General features: G+C 45.3%; 1 protein-coding gene and 1 long non-coding RNA gene across 2 annotated transcripts in view; one reads left to right on the top strand and one right to left on the bottom strand.

Moving 5' to 3' along the window:
- Positions 1 to 3,856, top strand: part of LOC119393282 (E3 ubiquitin-protein ligase CBL) — a 56,360-nt gene extending 52,504 nt beyond the window's left edge. Inside the window, exon 12 of the mRNA XM_037660216.2 lies at positions 1 to 3,856. Coding sequence (XP_037516144.1) covers positions 1 to 211 — 211 coding nt within the window. The 3' untranslated portion in view covers positions 212 to 3,856.
- The window catches only part of LOC119393286 (uncharacterized), a 148,279-nt gene that overhangs the window by 13,432 nt on the left and 106,848 nt on the right, over positions 1 to 27,999 (bottom strand). The gene's annotated exons all lie outside the window — the stretch shown is intronic.

Genomic DNA, 27,999 nt, shown 5'->3' with positions numbered 1-27,999 from the left:
GCTACGAATGTTGAGACCACTCGGCACAAGTGCCCTGGAAAACAAGGAAAACGACCGAGTGAGCTACGAGAATCTTCATATGGACTACATATCGGAGCTCACATCTGAGGGCTACGCGCAGGACGCTGTAATTCGCGCTCTGGGTATCGCACGGAACGACTTGCAAATGGCAAGGGATATCTTGCACGAATTTGCCGGCAAGAACAAGTAAGGAGCCACGCGTCGCTTCTCTAGCAACAAAACTCAAGGAGACGGGACATACGGACCTCTGCGTGCAAGATGGCATGTCTGATCCAAGGGTGCAACGACTGGTGTGTTGCGACTTTGTGGGACTGATGAACAATGAAGTGCTGGGTTTCAACATAACAGTGTTGTCGTTGACTGGAGAAGAGTGAGCCAAAGGTGTGTTACCTAGGATGGAAACCTAGATGACATGCAAGGAAGGTTCAGAAGGAGTGTGTTCCTCTTCTTTTACTGGCCCCAAGATAACACTCCTATTTTTTCAGAACTTGAAGCTAGCCATCCCAATGTCTGCAAGTAGTGAACACCTGCATTCATGTTGTTTGTTGAAGGGCTTTACAACATTTTCACAGCGTTAAGTTAGAAAGCTGGAAACAGTTTTTTTAGGTGAGTTTTTGTAGCTCTCTTTCTTTTCTTCCTTCTTTGCCAAAAAAGGCAAGGTGCAGTTATGCAAGTTCAGTACTCCACCTACAAGTCTTTTTCTCTGGAATGTAGTATTAATTCGCCTTCAACAAGGAACACTGGAGCTTAGAGCGAATAAGTTTATTTTTTAAACGTTTGCCGTTCGAAGTTCTGCGCATGACGTTTGCATGCTAGTCACTTTTTCAGACAATGCAAAGTACAGAAGCAGGGCTATTTTTTTTCTTTGCATCTTTTTGTGATCACGTTTTACATAGTTTTGAAAGTCACAAAGGCTCATTCTGATTTTATGTGCGTGCTTGTACAGCATTTATACATGAGTGTTATCATATCACATTCATATTGAATGTTTTTAATTCAAGCGTTAGCATTGTACCGCTATTAGACGCTTCACCAGAGGCAGGGTTGGCCAGCCGTGTGTGGCTGCAACAAATATGCCCAATGCATAGGGCTGGCTCCCTGCATCGTACTTCAGTATGTTTTTATGAATACTGTGATTTGAGCCGCGGCGATAACTTATTCCAAGGATGCACGTGATGCAATTACATAACCGTGTGGACAGCGTGCTGCGGGGCTCTTTGTTCTTGCCTGTCATTATTGTTTTTCCCCTTGTCATTCTTCAGTAGCATTGATGATTTTATACCATCCTGATTTACATTGGATATACTATACATCTGTCGCACGGCGCAGCCACTCGAGTTCAAACTGTACATTGTACTTGTCGTCACCCTACGAGATCTTGTATATTGTGGCATTGATCAACAGTTGCAATTTAGACATGCATGGGAGACAATATCTTGCCTGCATGACTAGTTTGGCTTTAAATCCTTTGGTGTTTAGCATGGTTTGTACAGTATTATGAGTCATAGCCAACTTTGAATGATCGCAATTCTTATAAGTTGACGCAGAATTCACTGCTAAAAATATTTAGGTTGTAGTACTGGTTAGATAGAAGAGGTGATCTCGATAACCACCATGCTAGTTGGCATAGTTGATCAAAGAAGCCCTGCACACTGTGTCATTAGTATGCATGGGTATTTATTTAATTCACGCTTTCTTTTATTTGGAAGGGAAGAAAATACGTAGGAATACCTGTGTTTGTGCACGAGCTGGTAATAATATAGATAACTTTTAGTAAAGAGAATTGCGTAGGTACTATAAAGCCTTTATGTCAAGCATGAAAGGCCTTGTTGTATCTGTTACAAGGTTGGGCTCCGCCATGGAGCTCGTGTCTAATATATAATCACTCAACATGTTGTACAGAAAAAAGACACGACAGTTTGACTGGTGACTGTAGTCATCAAAACAAACAAAAAAAAAATTGAGGTATAAGTACAACTCTCATGCCCATCAGATCATTCGTTGATATCATGCACATCATGGTCACTCTTGTACGCTTCTCTGGTGTGACGTTCCGAGATTTGTCCCTTCACCCCTTATTCAGCGTTAACGAACTTTCAGCTCTCCGTCTCGTAACATATTGTACGTGCGTGTGTGTGCATGTTTAACTGTGTGTTCAGCTTACGAAATCCTGAACAGTACGACGTTATGTGTTACATAGCAGGCTGTCTTACAAACGAAACGGGATGTGGGTAGTCTGAATTGGGCACCAAAGCATACCTGCAGTGAGGATATATGTCTCCTGAACTATGTAGAGACCTCCTCACATAAAAGCTAAACTGCAGCCTCTGCTGCATAGTTAATGCAACATCTATCCTGGAATCAATGAAAACTCAATTAGACTAGGTGAAAGTCAAGCTTTGCTATTAGGATGGTTTTCTGTATGTAGGGTTCTGCATTTTTCACTTTCACCTTTTACAAATTAAGCTTTTTCGTATTTATTTTTAGTAGTATTTCTTGGAAGAGCACATTTTCTGTTTCCTTTATGATAGCATGGTTCCCACAAAATCTAACAGTAGTTTCTCCTGTTGTTTGCTAAATTTATTTGCGTCTGATTACTTGCGTGAAAATCTACCTTTTTTTTCTTCTTTGATATGTGAAACCTAAAACACTTTTACTTATTTGGCATATTGTGTGTTGTTTTTATCAGGGACAATTTTACACCCCTGTATCGGAAGTGATAATGTCGATGTTGTTAACACAATAATGGTTGTGGCAAAACACTTTTATCGCAGACCATGTGCAACCACCACTTGTATTTATCTTGTAAATAATCTAAAAAGGTGTGCTAACTCCAAATTGTGGCAATAAGCGTTGTGCCATAAGTGATAAGTTAACTGTTGTGTGAGGCATGCCTATACGTAGGATTGATTAAGCGCAACACACTTAAAACATTAACATTGTCATTGACAAGTATTTGTTCACCTTGTTTACAAGCAACACTGAATTTTCATTTATCTATTTTTCATAGTTGGCAACTAATTTATGATACCTAGAGGTATGGTATCAGGAGTAACAACTGTGAACTCAAGTGCTTCTTTGATAAATGAATTGAAACGTTATTTTAAGTGTGCACATCTTTCATGTAATGAAACACCAAAGGAGGTTAACTTGCAATGAGTTTGCCACACATTTTAATTATTTTATTTTTAGTACCATCGGTACATTCACAATATTCTTGTATACTTACTGTTTTCGCTCAGAAAAAAAAAACCCAACTCTTAGAAATGATAATGGCACACTTTTTTTCAGTGTTGTTTGTTCATAGTTACCAAAGATGCTGAACCCTACATCTATGACAACATGATCAGGAATGAATTTGACAAATTTTGTATCACGTTAGATAGCTTTTTCTGTTAATTATGCTAAAATAGGAGTGGTTTTCTCAGCCTGCACTGCATGGTATGGAGGTAGTGAAGCAAGTTGGTCTGTGGGTTTCTTGTCACCTTTGTGGATTTGCGTGTAATGGGGTGCCTACTATCATAGTACATTATAAAGGCTTGCATAAAGAATGCTGTATGATGTGCTTCCATGATTGAAAGGACACGTTATTGAGTGAAGTTTGGTCGAGCGTAAATGTCTGTGGCGGGCGTCGTGACAAAAGCACCGAAAGTGATTCATCATCTTTCTTTTGCAAAGGCAAAACAGAGTGTTTCTAGGTTTGCTTCTTCTCGTTAATGAATGCTCTAAATCTGGTCTCCAGCACGACCAAGTACGTTATGTTGAAATTACTTTAGTGCTGGAAAACTCAACGTGCACTCACAAGAATTAAAATAAAATTGTGTGCCAACCCTTTTCCAACTTGTGCTCACTTCAGTAATGCGCAAAGTATCGAGGCCTCCACATGCAGGCTGGTTAAGTTAGTCTTTTACATAGGACAATACTAGATGGCATTACTAAGTCGAATCCTGGTTTAAGCAAACCACTTCGATGATCATTGATACTGGTCGCAGACATGATTTGTCGGCTTTCTGAGCAAGGGCTCGCTGTACATTTTAAAAAATCAAGAAATACATGATTTCCAAAAGACCTTTTGGTCAAAAATGCGCCGACAATCGACATTATTCAAATTGGACGAAACGTTTTTAAAAAATCAAGGAATACAAAATTTCCAAAGGCTATAAGTTTACATTACTGCTGAAAAATGCACCCACAATCAGTTTTATAAAATGCCAAGAAACTTTTGAAAGTCGAGGAAACTCACGGATTGAAAAGCGAAAATTTATGGCTAAGTAACGCAAGTACCGTCGTTTCTAGCGTCTAAAGGTGGTATCATATCGGCGTAATTTGGACTCGAGCAAACGTAACTTTTAGCTGCCAGATTTGCAGCGACATGACGCGGTCATTACGAGAAATTGTTCGTAGCAGTCATACCATAGGCGGAGAGCTTTCATTTTCCCGAGTGGGGCCCGATTTGCTCTTCCACATTTTTCTCTCATTCTCACCATATTATATATATATATATATAGATATAGATATATACAGTAGAACCCCGCTGATACGTTTTTGAAGGGACCGTAGGAAATAAACGTAAGAGACGGGAAACGTAAGAGCCGAAAAACAGGAAAAACGACAAAATATTTAGTGGTACAGAATTTTATTTCAATGCTTACGAGCAGCACGAAAATTGGCGCGCTCAGCCGCGATCTAGTCGATGGACAGAAATGCGGAGCTGGGGACGGCCTCATCCACAGAAATCTAATCAACGTGTGTGATTTTTTTAACACCAACAGCTGTAGGCATGAAAGAACTAAGCACACGCAATCACGACGAGCGCGGCGAGTCCGACCGCGAACCGCGCGCACGACCATGCGAGCTCCAACCAGCTCGAACTCCTCCCGTCCTCCGACAGATAACGATGATGATGAGTCTACGCCAACGCGATGGCAGAAGTGAATGCCAATCTCGAAGGCTATGCTTTTTGTCAATAGTAAATGCCAATCTCGGAGGCCTTGCTTTCGCGAGCAATTACGTCATAGATGCCATCTTTGCAATACGAAACTCGAAGGCCATGGTTTTGTTTGCATCAATTGAAAGATATTGTTGCTTGCGCCTCTCATGCGGCCTCTCATGCGGCTAATATTACGGTCAAACCAGGCCAAGCTGCGTGAAAATGCACCATGGCCGCTCTCTTCGGTAGTCACTCGGTCGGCTCCGAGCGCACTTCGCAACGTATCATACGGGAACGGTCCGACAGTTACGACGTAAGAGCGGGGTTCCCAATACATTGTATCCTATGGGAGCTATGCCGGGACCGGCGGAAAACGACGTAACAGCCGGGAAAACGCAGCAGTGAGGAACGTAACAGCGGGGTTCTACTACTGAAAGAGAGAGAGAGTCCGACTTCCACATTAAAGAATTTAATACAACTTTAGTCTCTCGGGTGCCGACGCCGTGATATCATTACGAAGATCTGTAGTGGAAACTTCAGATTTATTTTGCAATTTACACAAAGACATCTATCCACCTCGTAACGCTTGGCTCAAACCGAAACAGGCCGCATAGGCTGCTTTTCGCTGACTGCATCGCGTAAAATATATTCCCACACAATGAGTATATAGGATCTGTCGAATTTTTTTTATTGGCATGCCTTACTTTGTTAAAATATGCACCAGACAGGAGAGAGTAGACTAATGCGGGAACAGGAAGCTTTAATAATGCCAGTGAATTCAATTTAAGGTGGCCAAAAATAGTCCTCAGATGGTAGCAAATGCCATTAATTTGCTACCACTACACCTTGTGCGAAGCTGACGTTACGAATTTTTTCTCCAAAGGTTGTTTTCTGGACGAGCACCACTTGAGTTTCTCTTCGGTCACCGAACTTGTAGTAAAACCCTTTGCTGATAAATAAAAAATGCGTACCATCTTTTCTCGGCACTATTATAGGCAGTCATGTGGAAGGGTACCCATTTGTAGACGACCAAGAAATTACCCTCTTTTAAATGGCAAGCAAGTCTGTGCGAAAGGATTCTCTGACTGACTGTATCGGGATTGCTTTGCATTCTCAGTAGCATTTTTGTGTTCTCAAAACCAATCGCTACGTGGTTCAAGACTTTTTAACTTTTCATAGCTTACGTGGTTGCTTCACTTGTTCATCAGCACAACATATTCTGCACGTACAAATTCGTTTGAGGGGCATTTTCCACTGAATGTCTGACTTGTCAATGGCCCATGATCCCAATTTTAAAAGCCTGAAATAAAAAAGAAGCGGGGCATAAACAGCCCCCTAAATTGCTGTCAGACAGGACGGCCAACAGTCCGTTGTCAATGGACGGGGATCCAAGTCATGCTCTTAAAAAAATATCAAGCAGTCCGGAGGGGGCCCGAGCCCCCCAGCCCCCCGTATTCGCCACCAATGCATTATAATATAAAAAAAGAAATCTGCCGCTTCCACGTCGGGAAAACTGTGGGACGGCGAACTAGGCAGATCACATGGTGCTGTAAATACACCACGTTATAGATTTGAAATGCGCGCGCTAACATCTAATCGTTCAGAGCGAGATCGTGACCTACCGGCTCGGACAATGGCGTTTCAGCGAAGGCCTCGCGTCATGTGATTTCCCACTAGCGCAGCCTGCCAAGTGTGCGCTTCCTGTTATCTACATCGTCCTCTTACGCACCCAGGTTCCTTTGCCTTGGTTTATCACAGCTAATGTAAATCTCTGAAAGAAGGTGCGAATTGCTTCGCCGGTATTTTGTACGAAAATTTGGGTTACAATCGTCGGTACCACGCATTCATATGCTTCAATAAAACTACTCGGGCCAGTTGGTGTTGTATCCCAGACGTCATATTTTTTAGCGCAAACAGGAAGAAAAAATGTGCAGTGGCTTAATTAGCTCGGCTATGCCAGGATATGCGTAGCGTTAGCAAAGGTTCAGCTGATTATTCTTAGCTTTCCAGATTGTCTAGGATTATTAGCCTTCTTCTGTTCATTCTTCGTACGCTGAACCGTTAATTACCAGGCAACTACTTCGGGATCCGATGAGATAAGCTTCTCGGCTCTTCTGCGCCGTCGAGCAGCATTTGCGCTCTCCTTCTCCATGGCGTTACCCACCTGCAAACGCCAGTCAGAGGCGCTATCAAGCGGCCCCAGCGGCCCCAGCGCAGTGTCAGACGGCGACTGCACAGCGAAGGCGAATAGCTGCGCGCGCGCCGGCGCCACTGTGTATATGGCTACGACGTCACTCCTCCCGAACGCGCTGACCAGCAGCGGCGAGCCGCGCGCGGTGGTGTCGGAGAGCGCGTGAGATGCCAGCTCCGGTGACCCAGCGCTGTGACATCACTGATCCTCGCGCATGCGCAGCACGGCTCATGACCCTCCACGCGAAATCGGCTCCGGCTAGGCAAGGGTAGCTAACGGTACAAAAGAACGGACTGGCTGAGGTGAGGAGAAGAGAAGAGACGTTCTGCAAGCGTGAGTGTTTAGCCCAGTGGTTATGACACGTGCATTCGGACCGTGGGTGCGGTTTCAAGCGCCGCCTCGTCACGAAAATTTATGTTGTTTTATTGATTTGTTCCCGTGAATAGCAAAACGTCAATGCCGCCAACGCCGCCACAGGGTCGACTAAGACAGCTGCACTGTAAAAAACGATGTCGCATTTCAATCCGCGAGTACTGTACAGCTGCGTGCATCACTGCCGTGTTCACACTGGAGCGCGAAGTGCAGTTCCTCACCATCCCGAGTTCAAAGACGAGGGAGTGGTTTCCTTCTCGCCTTCACAACCCTTACAGGCGATATCTCCTCCTCGCCACTTATTCCTTAAAAGCACGTGTACAATGCCAGCACTAAGCGTGGAGCCCATCAGGGTTTCGCGCTTGTCGGCTACAAGCTGTTATCTCCGCTTGCGCAGTCGAAAACACACAAAATGAAGAGAAACCAGTTGATCGCGCACGACAGTCATGCGAGACAGGGAAGAACGGGTGGGCGGTTTCATGGCAAAGCAGTGTAGTGGACAATTCACGACTGGTATTTGGGACCAATCGAGAGTATGTACTGCAATGACGTCACACGAATCGCTGTTCTTGCGTCACGGAGTGCGCCAGAAAGAGGAGAAACGCCAGGAGAGAGTATCGAGCTCGTTTTTTAAAATGCGAATGCATTTCTTAGTCGGGCTATGTCAGGCGTCCGGCGTTGTCCGTGGCGCCCTCTCCCATAGTAACAGCTGCGGGCGCGCGCGCTTATCCTCGCCCCAGCAACCGGAGCATGTGGTGCGAGAGAGTGTAGGAGAGGGCAGGTGCAGTGCTTCGCCGCTCCTTCTCTCGCCGTTCGCGCTCTCTCCTCCCTGCACCCCACTCTCCCGTCCGCTCGCGCCTCACTTTCGACCGTTCGCTGGCTGGGCGCCTCTCAAGAACATCCGGAAATATGTGCTCGAGACGCCGCTGTGAAACGCCAACGCCGAGCCGAGAACGCTGGCGCCCCACTCTCCCGTCCGCTCGCGCCTCACTCTCGACCGTTCGCTGGCTGGGCGCCTCTCAAGGCGATGGCAGAAGTCGGTGAAGGCGAATGTCTGACGGCAACGGTACACTCTCTCGGCGCAAGAAATGCATTCGCATTTCCTCACGATTCCCTTCGGGGAGGTGGGGGCATTTTTTTTTGTATTTTCAGACGCTGGTTAGGAGCCCTTTAACTCTTTCGTGACCGTGGGAAAATTGGCCAGGTATTTATTTATTTATTTATGTATGCTTTAGTTTTATTATTTAATTATTATTTTTATTATGAGTAATATAATAGATAAACTGTAATATTATATATCTATATAAAGCTAACTTTTTACTTCAAAAAATTAATATTAGAGCAAGAATAATATGCAGGAATATTTATGAAAAACAAGATTTAGTGAAGATTGCAAGAATATTTTTAATGTTTTGCTCCCAATATGAAAGAAAAAAAAGAGAAAGATAATCTGAAATATGCAAAATGTTCGCCTGACAGTTTCCTCTGTAAGAGGAAAGTTTGAATGATCTTTCTCAAAAAGCATATGAGCTACATTTTTTTTTTGTCTGCCCATTGAAAACTGCATTGTTCCATCAGGTTGCCGGGTTATATTTCTTCCCTCTATAAATTTTTCAAACAAAGTAATACGATAAATATAATGAAAAAGAAGAATAAATTTCCTTTTAGTAATTTATGCTGAATAGCAGCACAGAAAAAAAACCCGATACCAAAAGGTAACACTGAACATGGCACTGAAACATACGAAAGTCCAGGCTTCGCTGCACACAATAAAAATATTCTAAACTTGCAAGCCTCAAAAAAGGTCTTCACATTTCGATGTCTGACACTATCTAAATAGGTGGAACAATGTCTGAAAGCTCTAAGACGTAAAAAGAAATTTTTTCTAAAGTTGGTGTGCCACTAGGCAAAACAGGCGTTACAAGTGACATTTGTCTGGTCATCAAGTTTCTCGATTTGAATCCACTTTTCGTAATTTCTCGGCTTCGTCAGTCGGTAGGACTTGTTCTGAATGTACTTGTTTTGGAGAGGTGTAGTCTTGGAAGCTCGACGATGCCCAAGTAGATCAGCAGGCAAATGAAATTCACCATGTCTGCGGCCGTGACTATTTCCCAAGAACCATCATCCTTGGCTTAATACTGCTTCTACAGGGTTTGCAACCACGCATGCTCATTTTTGTTAACACAAATTATTACTTTCGCTGCGAAAAAGGTGCCCAAAACACCGATTTTCCTTGTGACATATATTGCTTCATTGCACAACACTACTCTGAGGACACGGCCGGCTACCCTTCTTGGGCTGAACATTACTGTCTAGTGGCTGAATGTTACCAAATATTTACCAGATACTGTTGAGACACTTCAAATAAAGGATATAATAGCGCGTACATTCTCACGACATCTGAATCGGAGTAAAAAATCGATGTTCCAGAAAGCGCAACGTACTGATCAACACCTGACGACGATCCGGGCTCGTTATACGGTTTTTTATCATCCGAACTATATTTCCATAATTTGACATCATCTTCAGAGTCACTTCTGCTACAAACAGCAGAAAAATCGCTTGCGGAAGCAACAGAATCGTACAAGGAACATTTCCGAGAGGGTCTGATCACTACCGGGTCACCTGCCATTTTCGCGAACGAACCAAGCAAACCGATATATCTTTGAGTCGCTGTTAAAAATCGCCGTCGCTCGGGAAAAAAACTAACTATGCAGGAAACTAAACAGTAGTGCTTACATAATGTTCTACATAGCACAACTAGTTGATAGGAGCGCCAGTCTTCTTAAATTCTCGCTCGGCGCGTTCGGGTCATCGGTGACCCACTTTCTATAGGCGCGGTCACGAAAGCGTTAAGTATTAGTGCTTTTCTGCCTCTTCAAGATGCCCTCATGTCGGACCGGCGACCCCTTGTCACCTAGAAAAGAAAACAAACAAATGAAATGAATAAACAAATTAAGTAAAGAAAAAAGTCACAGTTTCACCGCAAGGGCGAAGCAACGAATGCGATATAGCAACAAATTAGAATGTTATACCAGATACTGGTTATATGAAGTAAGACTATAGCAGCTAACTCCTTTAGAACCCGATCTGAAGAAAGAAAAACGCCGGCATAAGAAAACGCGGGGGAGGGCAGCCATCTTTGGCAGAAGGCTGCGAATAACGTGGAACGAACAACTTTGGGAAGACCACGATTACGCATGCTTGCCGCCGCTCTTCGCTCGCCATCAGATGTGACTTCGCCAAACCCACAAGCCCAGTGCTCCATATTGCTTTTTTAGCGCAAAAAACGACACCACAAGAAAGAAGACGGAACACAGCGCTGTGTTCCGTCTTCTTTCTTGTGGTGTCGTTTTTTTGCGCTAAAAAAGCAATATGGATTCTCACTAACTAGCCCGCCAACGCATTCTGTTGAAGCCCAGTGCTAGCGGTGCCGACAGGTGATAAATGGGGTCAGTATTATGTACGATTGCAGGGGCGTAGCCAGGATTTTGTTTAGGGGAAGGGGGGCGAAGTTAATAATCATTGTTCGGGTTTAATGTCCCAAAACCACGATATGATTATGAGAGACGCCGTATAGCGGAGGGCTCCGGAAAGGTGGGGTTCAATCATCCTGTATGTATGCGCGCGTGTGCGTTTGTATGTGCGCGTGTATATACAGACATGCTGTGTACAAGCTTCAGAAGCGTTGACGCCCTCTCCTCCCCTTCAGTGGCTTCGCCTAAACTTTAAACGCGAATGCGAGAGTAAAATAACCCTCGTCTATGGCCGCGTGCATCAAAATGCCTCAAATTGAGACTTGACTCTATAGGGTGGCTAGGATCCTGGCCACCTTTTAATTTTACACTGCCTGCATATTAATCCAATTCCGTTTAGTCGATACGGAGCTCCTCGAAATAGCTTTTAGCTTGTCTGTAGTTTGGACAGGGCCGCATTCGCTCAAGTGGCGACACGAATCACTTGGGTGCGCACTTTTCTTTTCTTCTTTTATTTATTATTTTTTTTCCGCAGTGGAAATACCCCGCGAACACAAGGTTCGTTCAAAGGGACCGCCAAAGATGCAAGATGACGGTCGCTGCTCCTCTTACAGACCCACCGCACGCGCAGGAAAGCGTCATCTTTGCCGACCTCCGCCATCCCGCGTCTTGATGCCTGAAGAAAGGGCAGGAACGACAGAAAAACAATAACAAAAGAGCAACAGAGAACCGGAGGTCGGCGGCAAGTCGCTTGCCCTGTGGTCTTCATCATCGACCACCGCTGAGTAGCGCGAGCGCTGTGGGTGAGGTGCGCGGCGGTTCGCACAATGGCGCCGGCGAAAGGCTCTTTGCCGCTCGTCTTTATCGGGGTGGTCTTTATCGCCCCTTTTGGTGTCCGCGTGGGCTGCGCCTGATGTCTCGCCTATATCGCGTCGAAAAAAAAACAAAAAAAAAACACGAAGCAAACAAACGACGTGGGTCTGGGTGGTCTCGCACCACTTGTTGCCGCCTTTCAGTACCTAGTTTGCCGCCCTCCACAGGCGGCGAGCTTGTGCCCTTGCTAAGTTTCACGCGTTGGGCAAACAAGATTGTAGGAGTCGAGCGTCGTTCGTAGCGAGGCTAATTGGCATTCCTTGCTGCCGTTCTGTTCAAGGGCTACACCGGTAGTCTGTCTTACTTTTTTTTTCTTAGCGATTTCAATCTCACGCTGTCTGCGTGACAGACTGGGTGCACAAACACGGACACTAGAGAAGCCAAGACAACACAAACGCCGTCTTGACTTATCTTGTGTCCGCGTTTGCACGCCCAGTCTTTCAACGTGAATACCTACCTATACACTAGAGCAGCTCTCTGTCAGTGTTCTGATGCGACGTTGCTATTTACAATAAAATGGCGCGATGGCTAATGTTGTGACTCGTACAGGTGCTGAGAACAACTATAAATGATTAACGATTTAGTGAAAGTTCTTTCTGCTTAGTTGCGGACACATAAGCAGTCTGTCAAAAAAAAAAAATAAGTGAATAATTTTTAAGTGACAGCGCTGGAAATGGCGAGCTACGCGCGAGGCTTGATACTAACGATACTTTCTTCAAGGGCCGTCTTAATTAGTACAAATTATTTACCCAATTTTTAAAGTATTGACCTAAAGCGAAATCTCATATAAAAAATTTCTATGGAGTGCGTAGAGAAATATCCACTCTATCTAATTTCATGACACCGAAATAATAAAGCCGCGAAATCTATCTCAGTGATAAGATTCCAGCAGGATGATCTTATTTGTGATTGCGTTCTACCGCATCTTCATTGAATATTTCTTTTATATGAATACTTCGAAAGTGAGTTTCTTATACTTGTTGATTAATGGCTTTTAAAGTGGTTATTACCCAGTGTTGGAATGATCATGACATAACACGGTAAACTGGCGAAAAACGGAACAAGAGACCGAAGGAATCGATGACACTGACGCTTAACAGGGAAAAACAGTGACTTAAGAGGACAAAGAAAAATGTATTTCTGCAGTGTTAGTAAATTTCCCTTCTAAAATACAAAAGAAAAGCTAGTTCCACGCCGTAAAAACCGTCGGATAGGGAAGCTGCAATGATGATGACGACTTTCGGTAAAAAAAAAATCAACTTCATCATCATCATTTCAAGCATCATCATCATTTGGCTTTATTTATTTCTTCATTCACTCTTAACTCTTCCTTCTGGTTACGTGACATGCGTGACGCCCACTGCTACTACTGCTGCTGCTGCTGCTAATACTACTGCTAATACTACTACTACTACTACTACTACTACTACTACTTCTACTACTACTACTACTAATACGACGACAGCGGCACAGGGTGGACTAAGACATCTTTGCCGTAAAAACTGCGCCTATCGCACGAAGACTTGATAATCTAAGAAAAATGCAATACTAAAAAAAAGAACAATGAAGCTGCCTTGACTTTATTTTCTGCACCAGCACTCCATGACGTCATAGGTTTGGTGGCGTCTGCTCGGGAATGGTTGGATGTTTATCGGTAAAAATGGACTGCATTGTATTATAGGGGAGGAGTCTATTTTCACCTTAGCAGCACGTAGTGACATGACCTAAGCAGAAACGCCACGTATGACGTCATACCACCGCCGTAGAATTTAAACGAAAGGCAAGGTTCTGCCTGGCGTTGCATAGGCATCGCTATTTTGCCAGTGTCAGTATAGTTGGCCCGTGTCAATGAGGGGCCAGTAACCTGCGCCGAGCCGCTTCACAGTTTTCACTACTTTTTCAGCGTCACTACTGCCAGGGCCAGGGTGGACAGTGACATGCCGCTGTGCTAATAATGTCAGACGTGATGTATCTGCTGAGAACAACTTGAGTTGGTTCTGCCTGAATTTGCCGTATACCCCCGTATATTCACAAACGCTCCTCGACTCGAATTTCGTCCTTCACTTGAACAAGTCGAGCACAGCGCCGCTGTTCGACCGAAAATGACGCCGCGCTTCTCAAGAATCGCTGCAGATAATCGCTGATATGCAGTGATTTATTCCGCCTAGAAACGGCGCTCCCATCGACTTTCTCAAGTGGAGCGTTGAGTGAAGGGACGTTCTAGAATACAGGGGATAGACTGAGCAGAGAAGGCCTCAGAAACGTTAACAAAACGACAAATCCCAAATGCAAAGAGAGAGAGAGAGAGAGCCCTGACGTCATACTGACGTAGGAGCTTGGTGTTTCGGCGCGAAATGAGCAAAGAAATTACCTTAGGCCTGAATTTTCTGTTCATATATTAGGCCTATATCAACGCAAAATCAACTAAATATAGAGCTCTTCCAGACATGCAATCTAAGCTAAAATAGTATCCCTTTTTACAGTCACTCTGAGCTCATAGTATACAGAATACTTGATTGGTTGCTTTCGTATGTCACCACACCCGCTTTTCTTCTTCTTCTTCTTCTCAGTTTTTTTGTTGTTGTTCTATAGGCTTGACACAAGTTAGCTGAAGCAGCGTTAAAACATAAGAATAAAGTGTATGTACTGCAAGGCTATCTCGATATCGCTCACTTGATTACGCGTAACGTACTGCTCGTTGTACAAGCGGTTACATTCCCGCACTTAACGTAAACTCACCCCAAAGATGACACGAACTCCACGGAGTTCGGGTATTCGTCACAAGGAATACCCCAGCTGGCCTGAATTAATCGCCGAACTTCACCCCCTAGGACCACATCTGGCTCGTAAGATCTGTGCCTAAAAAAGAAATTACAGGATGTTAGATAGGATACAGTTCAGCTGTGTTTCGTTTGCTGATTTTGTGAACCAATTAGCGTATAATGACTACCTTCGGCAAGCACCACGTCTAACCCGTGGTCAGCTTTGCACGAAGCTTCTGCAAGAAGGCTCATCGACGTGACGAGAAAACGAAGGAGGCGGTGCGCTATGCACCGGGACACCGAACGGGTTTTCCCTGTGCAGTATATGCTTACAGTGCTGTTTACACCTGGAGGCGAGGCACGGAGGACGCGCAACGCACGAGTCACGCGTGTCGGCCCACAAGGAGCCGCGCGCCATTTCCCGGAATAAGCGTGCTACCACGCGATCTCCGAGTCCAGCTGGTCGACCCTTCGGCACAGCCGCTGTTCGGGGTCAGAACACGCCCGATGCAGGCACCGCATCGTCATGGCTGGCCAAGAGATTCAGTAAACATTGCGGCTGGTACAGTCGTGAGCAATAAGCCAGGAAACGTTGAAATTATAGGCTATGCCTTTTAAATGTCATAGCGGCTAAACGCAGTTGCCAAGCGCAAAAGTGTTCAGAACACTAAATGCTCCAGTGGAAAACTATATATCTCTTGCATTCCAATACGTAACATTCATATCGGTACGTTATAGGTAATCGTTGGTGAAACACGAATTCGGTGTTCCCTCTCATACTGCTCTCAACTGTACAACGAGTATAATTACGCAGAACTTTGTTAACTCTGCATCAATCCTCTGTCTCCTATCATATTAAAAATTATGTAATTTAACGGTTCGAAATTTCACGCTAAATATGAAGGACGCGGTAGTGGAATCATGCGGATTAATCCTGACCCTCTGGAGTTATTTAACCCTCTCATGCATGAATTAAATTCAGAGGATAAAAAAATTATTCTTGGCCTAAAAGTATTGCTAGAGGCCACAAAAATCACGAAAAAATGTTATTTCAAGTAATCAAAAGCCTCTGTATCAGATTTCTGATGTGTCCCCATATGAGGACAACATGCCGTAAGCCGATATGAGTCCTTGGTATCAGTACACATGAAATATATCTAGAACACTGAAAGAAACAATTACATTTCAAATTGAAATGCTGAAGATCGGTCTTGCATATTTCGCTTCATGTTCTCGAGGGAGCCCTTGCACTAGGGCTTGTTGAAGCGCCGTTAGCACACACAGTCTCGCTGTCATCACTCTCTTCTTCTGAGCTACTGGAAGTTCCAAGGTCGGTTAGAAGCTGCTCTCAATCATCCGCCTCGGAATCGTCATCAGGGTCAGATGAGCGGTCCGAGAGAGCATCGATTTCTTCCCTGGACAGTCCTCTCTTAGGAGACATCTTAGAATAGTATCACTTTTGCCACGGTCTACGGAATTGCGAGTCTTATACACATCAAAAACTCCCGCAAAAGCAGACTCAACCGCGCACGTAAAGCACGGGAATATACAAACGCTTTCAGCTCAAGCCTGCCTTTCTGCGGGCGTGTTTTTATTGGTTGTGCTGCAGATGAGTCTACACCTTTCATGCATAATGTCCTCACTTGAGGACACTTGTTCTATTCCTTCTATAGAGCCCATAGCCGAGAGAAAAACGTCAGCAAAAGGAGCTGGTATTATTCATGAGTTGTTCTTTCAACACATATTTTTTATAGTTCAAAAGCACCATAGCCTGTCGAGCAATTATTTTTTGTTTCTTACGAACATTCAGTGACCTCAAACAAGCCTACTCTCCGCGAGAACCTGGAGCTTCAAGAAACATGAACAGCAAGCGCCATTTGTGAAACTAGTTAGGAACATTGGCGGGTCCACAATTGAGGACACCATGCGGCTAATGACTCGCTACAAGTAACGGGACGACATTTGTAGTAGGATAAATATCTGTCCTCATATGAGGCCCGTATGCATGAGAGGGCTAATGTGCGACTAAATTAATGTTCACGATAGTTCTGTATGTCACCCAGTCAGAGTTGGACCGCTGTTGTGGGGAATCAAACCCGTTACCTCGTACTAAGCAGCATAACGTCCCAGTCATTTGAGTTACCGGAGCTGGTCAATGGAAGACTGCGCTTTAACTTTGCTTATACCCGCAGTTTTTTGCAGGATTGATGGAACACCACTGAATGTATGCATACAACCGCTGTTCGTGGTCGGTATACGGTCCACCGTATCACCTCGGCAAGGCAGTGAATTTGTTAACCATCTATACCTGCGCCATGGTGGATCGTGCAGTTTACCCACTGTTCACATTCGGCCGTCTATCAGAGTGGGCTCCTGATGGAGGTTGCATGGAACGTTTGACTGTACACCTTCGGGTTCCATGCGAGCATCGAAGATTCAATAAACAAGGGAGTTCGTGATTCCTCGCATGTACGGTGTCTAAGAGGCGGGCATTTTTTTTCTTCTTTCGGGCGCATTGGGTGAAAAATAAGAAGGAAAAATGCTGGCTCTTATTGGAATAATCACATAAGGTGGGATAAAAACGTTACTCAGAACGTGAACACACTTTGTTAGGGGACGGAGCGTCGTTATGTAAAGAAAGAAAGAAAGAAAGAAAGAAAGAAAGAAAGAAAGAAAGAAAGAAAGAAAGAAAGAAAGAAAGAAAGAAAGAAAGAAAGAAAGAAAGAAAGAAAGAAAGAAAGAAAGAAGAAAGAAAGAAAGAAAGAAAGAAAGAAGGGAACCATTGCCGTGAAGATGAGCTTGAGACCATATGAGTGTTCACGCGATCAAGCGCCGTTTCTCGGGAAATCTGGACCACGCACCTCTTCTAAGCTCCCACGGGAGCCGGCCGAGTGCGCGCAGTTGTGCTTGGCCAAAGGTTCCTCTCGTAAGTCACCTTTAGAGAGTCCGATCACGTGCCCGTTATAGCCGCGTCCTCGCCGTTCGAACAAAACATTAAGAAGCTTGCAGCTTCCTCTATCACCGAGCTTATGCCGCCGTAAATCTTTGGCCCCCGCAAAAAGCTCGTGAGTGTACTGCCTACCATTTTATGTGCTTTGTTTCTGACTGCACCGGTTTGCGAACCTCACGCACTATCTGGCTTGGCGACCTCTTTGATCTCTCACTATGCGTACCGTATCTGCCAACAGCAATAAATATCCGCTACGCTGCGGAAAATGTGCGTTCAGTGCGCAAGCGACATAACTCCCGCGGTCTTCGTATATGCAGCTTCTTGGTGCATAATAAAGGAGGTGATATCCAAAGAAATGCTGACGGATACGTGTAAAGAGCTTGAATAGGCGTGAAGATTTGCTCGCGGCATTCGTATACCGACAGCTAGCTGGTATCTGTGAAGGGCAATCATTACAGGGAAAGGTAAATTGCTCAATCATTCGCTTTAAACAATGGTACAGTAATTGGTGCTGACAATATAATAATGCTGGGGTATTTCGTGCCACAACCCCGACCCAAATCTAAGCGCACTGGTGTTCTTTGCATTTCGCCCCCATCGAAATGCGGTTGCCGTGGCCGGAAATTGAACCCGCGCCCTCAAGCTTGGCAGCGTGGCACCTTACCTGCTAAGCCGCCATAGTGGGTGATAAAATGGTGCTGAAGCACGGCGTCTAACAACAACAACAACACCACCACCACCACCACCACCACCACCACCACCACCACCACCACCACCACCACCACCACCACCACCACCAACAACAACAACAACAACAACAACAACAACAACAACAACAACAACAACAACAACAACAACAACTACAACAACATAAACAACAACAACAACGACGACGACGACGACGACAACGACAACAACAACAACAACAACATTGGTTTTGTTCGCATACGAGTCCTGTCGAGTGTTTCGCATTAATGTGTCATACTTTTTATTTATTTTAGCGAAGTGTTCTCGTATGAGCACACAAAAAGTTCAACGTAAATGGAGCCAACACATATGGCGACAGCTCGTTTAAGCAAAAGAAGGAGGGAAAAGAAAAAAAATGTGTTTGCAACATTTTTTTTATTATACGAAAAGTCACGGGAAGGTAGGCTACGTTATAGACGGCTATCCCATCAACATGGCAGTGGTATTGAAGAAACACACAAAAGCAATAAAAACTAGGACGAATAAACGAATAAGAAAAAAGAAAGAAAAATAACCAGACGCACTATAAGTACATATACAATATATGACGTGTAAAAAATGAGCAGAGTCTAAGCGCAGAGTCAAATACATGGAGGGTGTTCACATAGATTACCGCGGGTAGAGTCCGTACAGGTTGTTTTCTATGCACTTACTTATAACATGACTACAAGATATGTTCATTAATAACACAATACTACGTACACTTCGTACACGTGACAGGCGCGCCCTATGCATTTTATTGATAGTAATTTTTGTTTCCTTTACGCAGTTTTCCTTTACGCATCCGTGGTTACTTCCTCAAGCATGATCGTCTGTTGCAAATGTAGGTATTGCTTTCAGCGCTAGCGGGCACAAATAAAAAGAAAGTGCACAGCTATACAAAAAGTACGGAGTTTACTCGCTGAATTTTATGCGTTTGGTGCTACACTCGAACGGACAAGCTTCCTCACCACACTAGTCCTTCTTGTTGCTGTCCTCCGAGAATGGGTCGCACCCAGCCAAATTTTCCAAGATTAAAAATGCAACGTTCTCTTCATTCAATATCGCCACAATTATTGCTTTTAATTATACTCTCCTTTCTCTCGAATGTACTAGCATGTTTAGATGTATTCACAAGATGTCACAGTCACCGCGTCAGAGTACAACAGCTTTCGTACCGCCACCAGTGATCACCGCATGGGAATCATAGCAGAAATTACATACATACATACATACATACATACATACATACATACATACATACATACATACATACATACATACATACATACATACATACATACATACATACATACATACATACATACATACATACATACATACATACATACATACATACATACATACATACATACATACAGGTGCATTAGGTGGTCAAAATTTCTGGAGCCCTCCACTACGGCGTCACTCATTATCATATCGTGGTTATGGGAAGTAAAACCCCGACAATTATATTATTACATACATACATACGAATAGATAGATAGATAGATAGATAGATAGATAGATAGATAGATAGATAGATAGATAGATAGATAGATAGATAGATAGATAGATAGATAGATAGATAGATAGATAGATAGATAGATAGATAGATAGATAGATAGATAGATAGATAGATAGATAGAGCTGGTGCTCTTTGAATCAAGATGGTACCAAGTAAAGATCAGTAAGTTATAACTGCGTACATGCACATCGATCCTCCCAATACTTGTAGACGACACAGAGAAAAAAGAATTAACAGCAATAATATTTCATCTGTCCCAGCAAATGTTACTCAGACGACAAACAAAGAACAGCCTAGTGTCGAATGTTCTATTCGAACCACGGTATGAGCACCACGGTGTTCCGCGAACTGCCGGGCGGTGCAGTGCTTATGGACGCCGGTTACCATACAAAGCGACCACCACCGGCGGCGCTGCGCTCGTAGAGACTCCTCCGCGTAGGAGGGGACCGGACGCTCGTCTTTCCGCTCGCTGTATTTTCGGACAGCTCAGGACGGAAGTGATTTCCATCGAGGTGCCGGCGAGAAAAAGAAAGGGGGCCCCATTTTCTCCCTCACCCCTACTCTCTCTACCGTCACCGGTGTCTTTTTTTTGTTGTTTCTTTTGGTTTTCGACCTTTGATTCGTTGGAGTCTTTTGCCGCCTGTTCCGCGGAATGATGGAAAATATAAAATGCAAAGAAAGAGAAGGATCGCTTGCTGGGGCAACAAGAGCGCGGGTTATACACGGCGCTGACACAATAGGAGCTAGGAATGAGAGTAGGAGTGAAAAAGAAAAACGGGGGCGCCTACAATGAGCCCTTGACGCGCTTACGCCGCTCTCTCGGAGAATATCCCGGCTCGAAAGAAACAAGAAGCGTCCATAAATTACCTTTCACGGCTGGTTTATACGAGACGTGGGGATTGTTATATTCCCGTATACGGTGGGAGGCCGAGGAGGAAGAGCGAGAACACGTATGTCTCGACGGAGTGAAAGGGAAGTGGCCGTCGATGATCTCTTTCGAACTCCTTGTTCTCTTTCACTTATTTCTTCCTCTCCATCGTCATTCCCCTTCCTACGGGTGAGGTGGTGTTATCTCCTCGGCGGCGGTCGCTAGCGGATTTCCACTTACTAAGTGCAAGTTTCCGAAGGCCAAACTGCCTACTTCCACCTGAACTTCCTCTACTAAAGACACTTCCTACGGCCACTTCCTCCTTCCCTTCTCTTCCTCCTATTCCCCACTTCCTCACGATTCTTGCTTCCAGCAAACGTTCGCAGAGCCCTCGCGGTCCACTCCTCCTCACACCTCTTCTTCGAAAGCCCTCGACTTCGCGCGCTGGGATCTTGGTCGATGATGGATGGTATGCGTCGTGGCTCCGTCGGCAGCGGGCCGTATAACGCTGGTCGTAAGGTGGTGAGCTTCGCGCGGTGGGCTTAACGTGCGTTGGCGGAGAGATCGCCTTTGATGGCGGATAAAGACGCCTCTCGGCTGGTCTCTGGCAGCCGTGATGTTCATCTCGCCCATCCACTCCGATGCCCATCTTTTCCACGCGTCTCTTTTCCCCCGCGCGCATCTCTTCGGGAAAATCGAGTCGTCGAGTCATCGCTCCGTCGACGACGGCGGCGAGTCAGCCTGTTGTGTGCGTTTGTCGCGAACAGCTTTGCATTTGAATCAGGTGCATTCGAAAGGTTCGTTTCGATCGCTCTCTTTCCACATGGCAGAAAAAAGAAATAAAACAAATTTCTTTACATTCGCTATTTTCTTCGTCGTGCGACTGTACGACCCTCTCGGTATTTTCTTATAGCAACGGTCCTCAACCCGTTTCTGCCTCTTTTCTTGTTTCTAATGTATCTTTAACATCCCTGGCTTAGCTGTCGAGGGCGTCGTCATGTTTCCATAAAAATTACTTTACACATTTAAGGACGTAAAACACTTTTACGTTAGCTGCTTTTAGGGGCGTAGCCAGAATTTTCACCAGGGGATGGGGTGGGGGGAGGGGTTTAACCACTCTGTATGTTCGTGCGTGTGTTTGTATATTAGTTAATTCGGTTGTTTATGGCGCAAAAACAGCTGAGGACATGGTGCGTCAGGCACAAGGTGTTATAGATGATGAGCAGTGAAAGGATGTCGTTTAAAGCTTATTTAAAAAGCCGCACTCTTTTAAAAAGTTCAACACTGCAGGGAAGGGTACCAGAGGTTCATCTCCAAGAAGCAGAGTAGGGTATGTGTTGTTTGTATAATTCGCTGAAGTATTTTTGTCTCTGCGTTTCAACATCGGGGCATGCGATTAGGATGTGTATAATTGTGAATATACACATGCAAAATTGAAAATTTCCGGGGGGGAGTGGAGAGGGTGAAGCCCCCCCCCCCCCCGCCCCCCTGGCTACGCCAGTGGCTGTTTTACACTGAGGCGAGCTTTAATTGCTTTTCACTCGGTACAACAGCAGACTTACGCCATGAAAATCTAACTGAAGCCTTGTCGCAAGGCCTCGCTCTTCTTATCATGATAGTATCGGTGTATAACGTCATGAGCAATGAAAGACCCAACTATTTTTGGGGGGCTTTTGATGCGACATCAAGCTGTTCATTACGACACATCTAAATTAAAATCCTGGTGCATTTTTGTCAACATAATTATCTACTCTGCCTACATTTCACTCAAGAGATCAAACTATGATTACGAGCTTTCTGTTATCTTGATTCGTTGATTTCATAGATAAAGTGATGTGCTTTTCTACGTTCAATGCACACATTATATGTTATCGTGATATTCATCAGATGTTTTCACTAGCCTAGGATCGTGTAGTCTGGTGCGGTCTTAATCTTTTACCATCACCTTGCTTTTTGATTCTTACTTAGGGCCTCGCTTCACGAAGTACGCTGTTCCTGCTGAAAACTAAGTAAGACAAACCTCCTTTCGCCTTCGCCTCAATAAAAAAACATGGCATAACATTTAAAAGCAATATTTGTAAGGACAAGCTGGCTTTCTTACATTACGCAAGTGCTATGCAGCAAAGTTGAATGCCGCGCAATACCGCGCTGTTGGGCAATATATAGATTATACACTAACTGATAAAGAAGATATCGTAGGTGTAGTGTGGAAGGCAGATGGATGACATATGTTTAACTGACATTAAAGTAAGTTCGTTAGCGTATGGTTGTTAGCTAATGAATGGCCTTTTTATCCCCACATTGCGTTTAAACATATATGAATGCGGGGGAAGAATTGCGGGGGAAGAAAGCCAAAGCTTTCGTTGTGACTTTATGTAATTGAAATGGATTATTTATTCCCTCCAGATAAGTTTGTAGGAACTTATTGCACGTAAAGTTCGTACGAAGTTTCATATAGACTTGTAATAAATAGCTTTTCATAGCGAAAGCTGTTATGAGATCACAACAGCCGATGTTGGTGGCGTAGTTGTCCGCCGGCGCCGATGTCCGTAACCACTATCGCGCACAATGAGAAAAACAAATCCAGGATCAAGGAGGATTTGAACCCAGGCCTTTTGCGTGGCAGTCGAGAAACAGAGCCACGCCGGACAAATACACTATTCAGGCGTCATGTCCGGCGAGGAATCACGTTAAAAGATGTCATATATAGTCGTATAAGAGTAAAATAATAACAGGCGTCACTCAATACGAAATGCGTGACGAGTGGCTGGTTTAAAGCTTCTCACCCATTACGAATGTTTTTCTGTTTGTTTGTTTGTCGCCTTGGCTCAGCCATAATTCTTCATCGTCATCAGTCGCAGCATCAACAAAGCCCACATAATGCCTCACAGATGTGTAGTGGGTACCACGCTTCTCCGCAGAATGACGAATAATTGCATAGTGGGTGCTGCCCTGCACGCTTCCCAAAAGCTATGATGATTTATGGCGTAGTGGGTGCCTTGCAAGCGTACTTGTGGTAGTTGCCCCAAGAGAGTTTACAACGTACGGGCTGGCCGCTCCTCCAGATTTCGCTGTGACTGTGCTGCGTGTTCCGCGCAGGCCTGGCGGGCGCTTACTTCGACGAGAACTTACTTTATATACGGTGACATGTTGACATTAGCACTCAAGACCAGGCTCGATCCCTTTCCTTTATATAGAACACTTCTTTCGCATCTGCCCAGGCTCTGAAGTAGCGTCAAAGCGTGTCGACAAAATATGTTTATGGCGCGTTTCACCTGATAAGTATAATGCGTGGCAAGAGCGGAAACAGTCAGAACGGAACAAACAACGGTGTTGATATCTCGTCAGCGCTCCCACGCACACCGGAGCGAGCAGTTCAACGTCCCTTTGTTTAGGTGTGACTCAATCGGTACACCGTTTACTCTCTACTTGTGAGTTGTACGTGTGCCGTAGTGCATGATACTGCACAGCCGGCGGCCAGGACAGGCGTACTACGCGTCGGTCGGCGAACGATTTAACAAACATCCGGGCGGCCGCGTTTTCCAATTCCGAGCACCACGGCGCATAGGTGGTGCGACTTCACCGCCGTTGCGCCCTGGCGGCGCAAAAACCCGGGTGCGGCCGCCCAAAAATACGCTGCTTTCCTTGTGGGTCCGACAGCCTTGGCGGCGTGCTCTCCCGGAGGGCATCGTGTTTCGGGAGTTTCTTGTAAGACAAACGCTATTGGTATAACGGTAGGTCGTGCAAGGGGTCGGGTCGAGGACAAGAGCTTCAGCGAGTGGTGCAAGAGTCACGAAAGCACATCGACTCTCAAAGTGGCTCAGGCCAAGAATTTGTCCTTTGAGACCGAGGCGAGGATAACTTCAATATCATAGATGGGTGGGAGACTGTCAAACTGGGTTGGATTACGATCCGTTGTTGTCTTATCAGGGCGAAAGCCTTAGATGCCTCATCAAACGCGAAATTTGACCGTCGGCGTTCGCGGCGTCAACACGAGTGAACAAAAGATCATCATTACGTGATGACGTCACCACATGACGTCACAAATCGCCAAAATTTGTGACGTCATCATGACAATATATCGACAGAGAAGAAAAAGAAGAAGACGGATTTCGCCTTCGAGTCATCTCAGGCGTATGCAACTATGCATACGGGACCCTGTGAGTTTTTTCGACGTCGGTGGGCAGAGGTTCCCCACAGAAACGCAGTATATACAGACTAAAGCATTGAACAGAAACCTGCTTTTGAGTTGTTGCTGTATTTTCTCTACAGCAGCGACCTTCAAAAGGCAGGGCGAAGTCTTCCTCGCGTACAGCGGAGGCTAGCGAAGCTCGCAAAATGTAAGGTGTTCAACCAAACTGAGACACAAGCACAGGAAAGATTATAGAGGATTGAACGACATTGACCCATTCATATAACCATAACGCCATAATATTTGTTGTAAATGGCTCAGAAGAACTGTGTATTGCGCCAACAAGGGAAAGCTTTTTTTTTTTCCCGCTTCACTTTTATAGAACAGTGATATATCTCCCCGACCATCCATATACCATGCTGCTCTTTCTGTGCCAGCTGACGAACATATACACCAGCATTGTCTCCTTTTCAAAAACCCACCACATTTATTTCTTCATATATCGTTTTTTGATACGCGAAGCAACTAGGAGGGCAATTAGGGCGACCCTCGTCACAGTCCTGATAAGTTGCGTAGTTGAAACCAGCCGTCAGGATAGCCGATATGTGTGATGCACGAGCCCGTTAGTGTGTAACAATGCTCGTGCGAGCACCAATCACTCGTCGAGAGAGCTGGTGAAGCGACAACAACGGTCAACGACAAACAGGGGCGTAGCCAGAAATTTTTTTCGGGAGGGGGGACGTTCAACCATACTTTATGTATGTTCGTGCGTGCGTTTGTATGTGCGCGTGTATATATACGCAAGCAAAACTGAAAAATTGCGGGGGGGGGGGTTTGAACCCCCCAACCCCTCCCACCCCTGGCTACGCCCCTGACGACAAACATTTGTTACAGGAACATCTTTCATGATTTTGTAACCTTTCATGATAAATACATAGTTGCCTCAACCTTTTTTTTTTTCCTTTCGCGCCATAGCGTTACAGCTGTACTTATCATCCCTATTCTCTCTGTTCTGTTTCACCCCTGCGGGTGCGAATGAAAGACGTGAGTGTTGTTTTACTATACTGTAAGAAATACACAAGACAGACATTAAGAACAAAGTGTCAATATTCAGTACACTTTGCAGACATTTGTGACCGCCGTGGTCATTCACTGCAATCTTCCGCATAATGGCATGATCATGCAGATATGGATGCACCACGCATGCTTCTGACCTATTTCAGCTTACCCTTAACCTTTTCGAATAATTATTTCACTTGCGCAGACCGTTTTGCATTTTCGCGTACAGTAGGCCCGCTGTAGCCTTCCACCACGTACATTGCCGGTAACTTTCTTTATTCAAACAAACAATCAGTTAAGTGTATACAGTGCACTGCACTACACTGATCATACATGTAGGGTAAGTGGGTAGGGTGGGAAAAAAGGAATTTTATTGCTTGACAAAGAGCCGTAACCCGTCCCAGTCATTACGCTTCACAAGGAGCAGTAATGAACACAGCATTTAAGAAGTATACTAAAAAGAAGCAGCGATAGTTACACAAGCTTTTCTAATAATAAACAAAACATTGCCAGAAGAACATTCATTCTTTGAGACCTGCCTGCAAGACTCACTTTATAACAATATTGCACTATAACATTTCGGTATGTGTTAGCGACCGAAAAAAAGGCGTGTAGAATATCAAGAAAGGCAATGTGGGGAAGGGGGGCAGGGAGAAGAGGCGGAGCGACGTGAAAAATCGGGCTCATATCGTAGGGATTTGCGAGTGGCCCGTAGCGGGCACTCTGATCCTTCCTCCTCGCCACCAACAGAGCTCGCTGAGCAGCGCCGCACGCCCCGTGCTTTGATCCCGCTGCGCGGGTTCATTTTCCGCGCCCGTGGAACGACGCGCCGCTGCGAGCGCTAGCCCCGGCAGCGTCGACGTCGGCGCTGCGTGACGGTGGCTTCCAGCTGTGGGGCGCTTAGAGGTCTTCTCGCTGCTCGACAGCTGCCTGCTGGACTGCGAGGCAGCACGAACAGTTCTGGCTGCGCCTTGGTGCCGGAGGCGGGCGACGTCCCCCTTCTGGCTGTGCCGAAATTGCATCCCATCGCAACTTCTGTCCCCCACCTCTTTTCCCCTTGCGTTGGCGACAGCGAGTAGCGATTGAGGCGGGGCCGCTGTGCTCACGCTGGTGTGAAACAAGCGCGTTATGTGGGGCGACATGGGCGACGATGCAACATCGGGAGTCGATGGTTTCAGCCCGTGCGTGAAGAAAATAAAGCGAGAATATTAACAGGCGCGCGGGCGCCATTTCACGGCATGGTTTGGTCCTAAACTAACCTAAAAAATCGGATTTGTGCGATAAGCAATGTAATTTATCGCCCGAATGATGACAATGATGGTAATAATAAAAGCAGCACGTGGGAAGATGAGACCGTTTTCAGGTTCGCGTAGATGAATCATGTGCTGGGTCGTCGGAAAGATTAAACGCCGCGGTTGCTCGGTGGCTGTGGCGCTTTGTTTCGAAGCGCGATGTCATGAGTTATATTTCCTGTCACGTCAAGAAAAATGGGAGCGGAATAATACTAAAGATAACTATAGTATAGGGAGCGTTGGAAGCGTGCAAGAGTGACATCATCAAGGTAAGGTTGCTGTGGTTGGCAATCGAACCCTCGTCCTCAAGCTTAGCAGTGCCGCACCTTAGACGTTAAGATATACCACGGTCTGTGTGAGGGCACAACAAAGACGCCACCTCGGTGGCCTAATGGTTACGGTGCCTGCCTGTTGACCCGAAAGTCGCGCGTTCGATCACGTTCGCGACGGTCGCATTTCGATGGAGGCGAAATGATATAGGCCCATGTACTGTGCGATTTCAGTGCGCATTAAAGAACCCCAAGTGGTCGAAGTTATCCGGAACACTCCACTAAAGCCTCTCTCATAGCCTGAGTCACTCTGGGACGTTAAACCCCACAAACCAACTAACCAACCAGCACAACAACGTGCAGAGCCTCGCTTGCATGAACTGGTGCTATTCAAGAGAGGAACCGCGACACAGTTTCCGCGCGAACAGCGGTTCGGGGAAAATAAGCATGCTTCTCTGCATAACACATCTCAAGCTAGTTAGTCGTTCGTCATCACAAGGCAAATGCAGCGCACAGTTCACGAAGACTGCAGGAACAGGAGCACCTGTGC

Source organism: Rhipicephalus sanguineus, chromosome 5, assembly GCF_013339695.2.
Source record: "Rhipicephalus sanguineus isolate Rsan-2018 chromosome 5, BIME_Rsan_1.4, whole genome shotgun sequence".
NCBI classification, from domain to species: Eukaryota; Metazoa; Arthropoda; class Arachnida; order Ixodida; family Ixodidae; genus Rhipicephalus; species Rhipicephalus sanguineus.
Note: the sequence above shows the minus strand (reverse complement) of the source record. Positions and strands in the feature narration are given on the sequence as shown.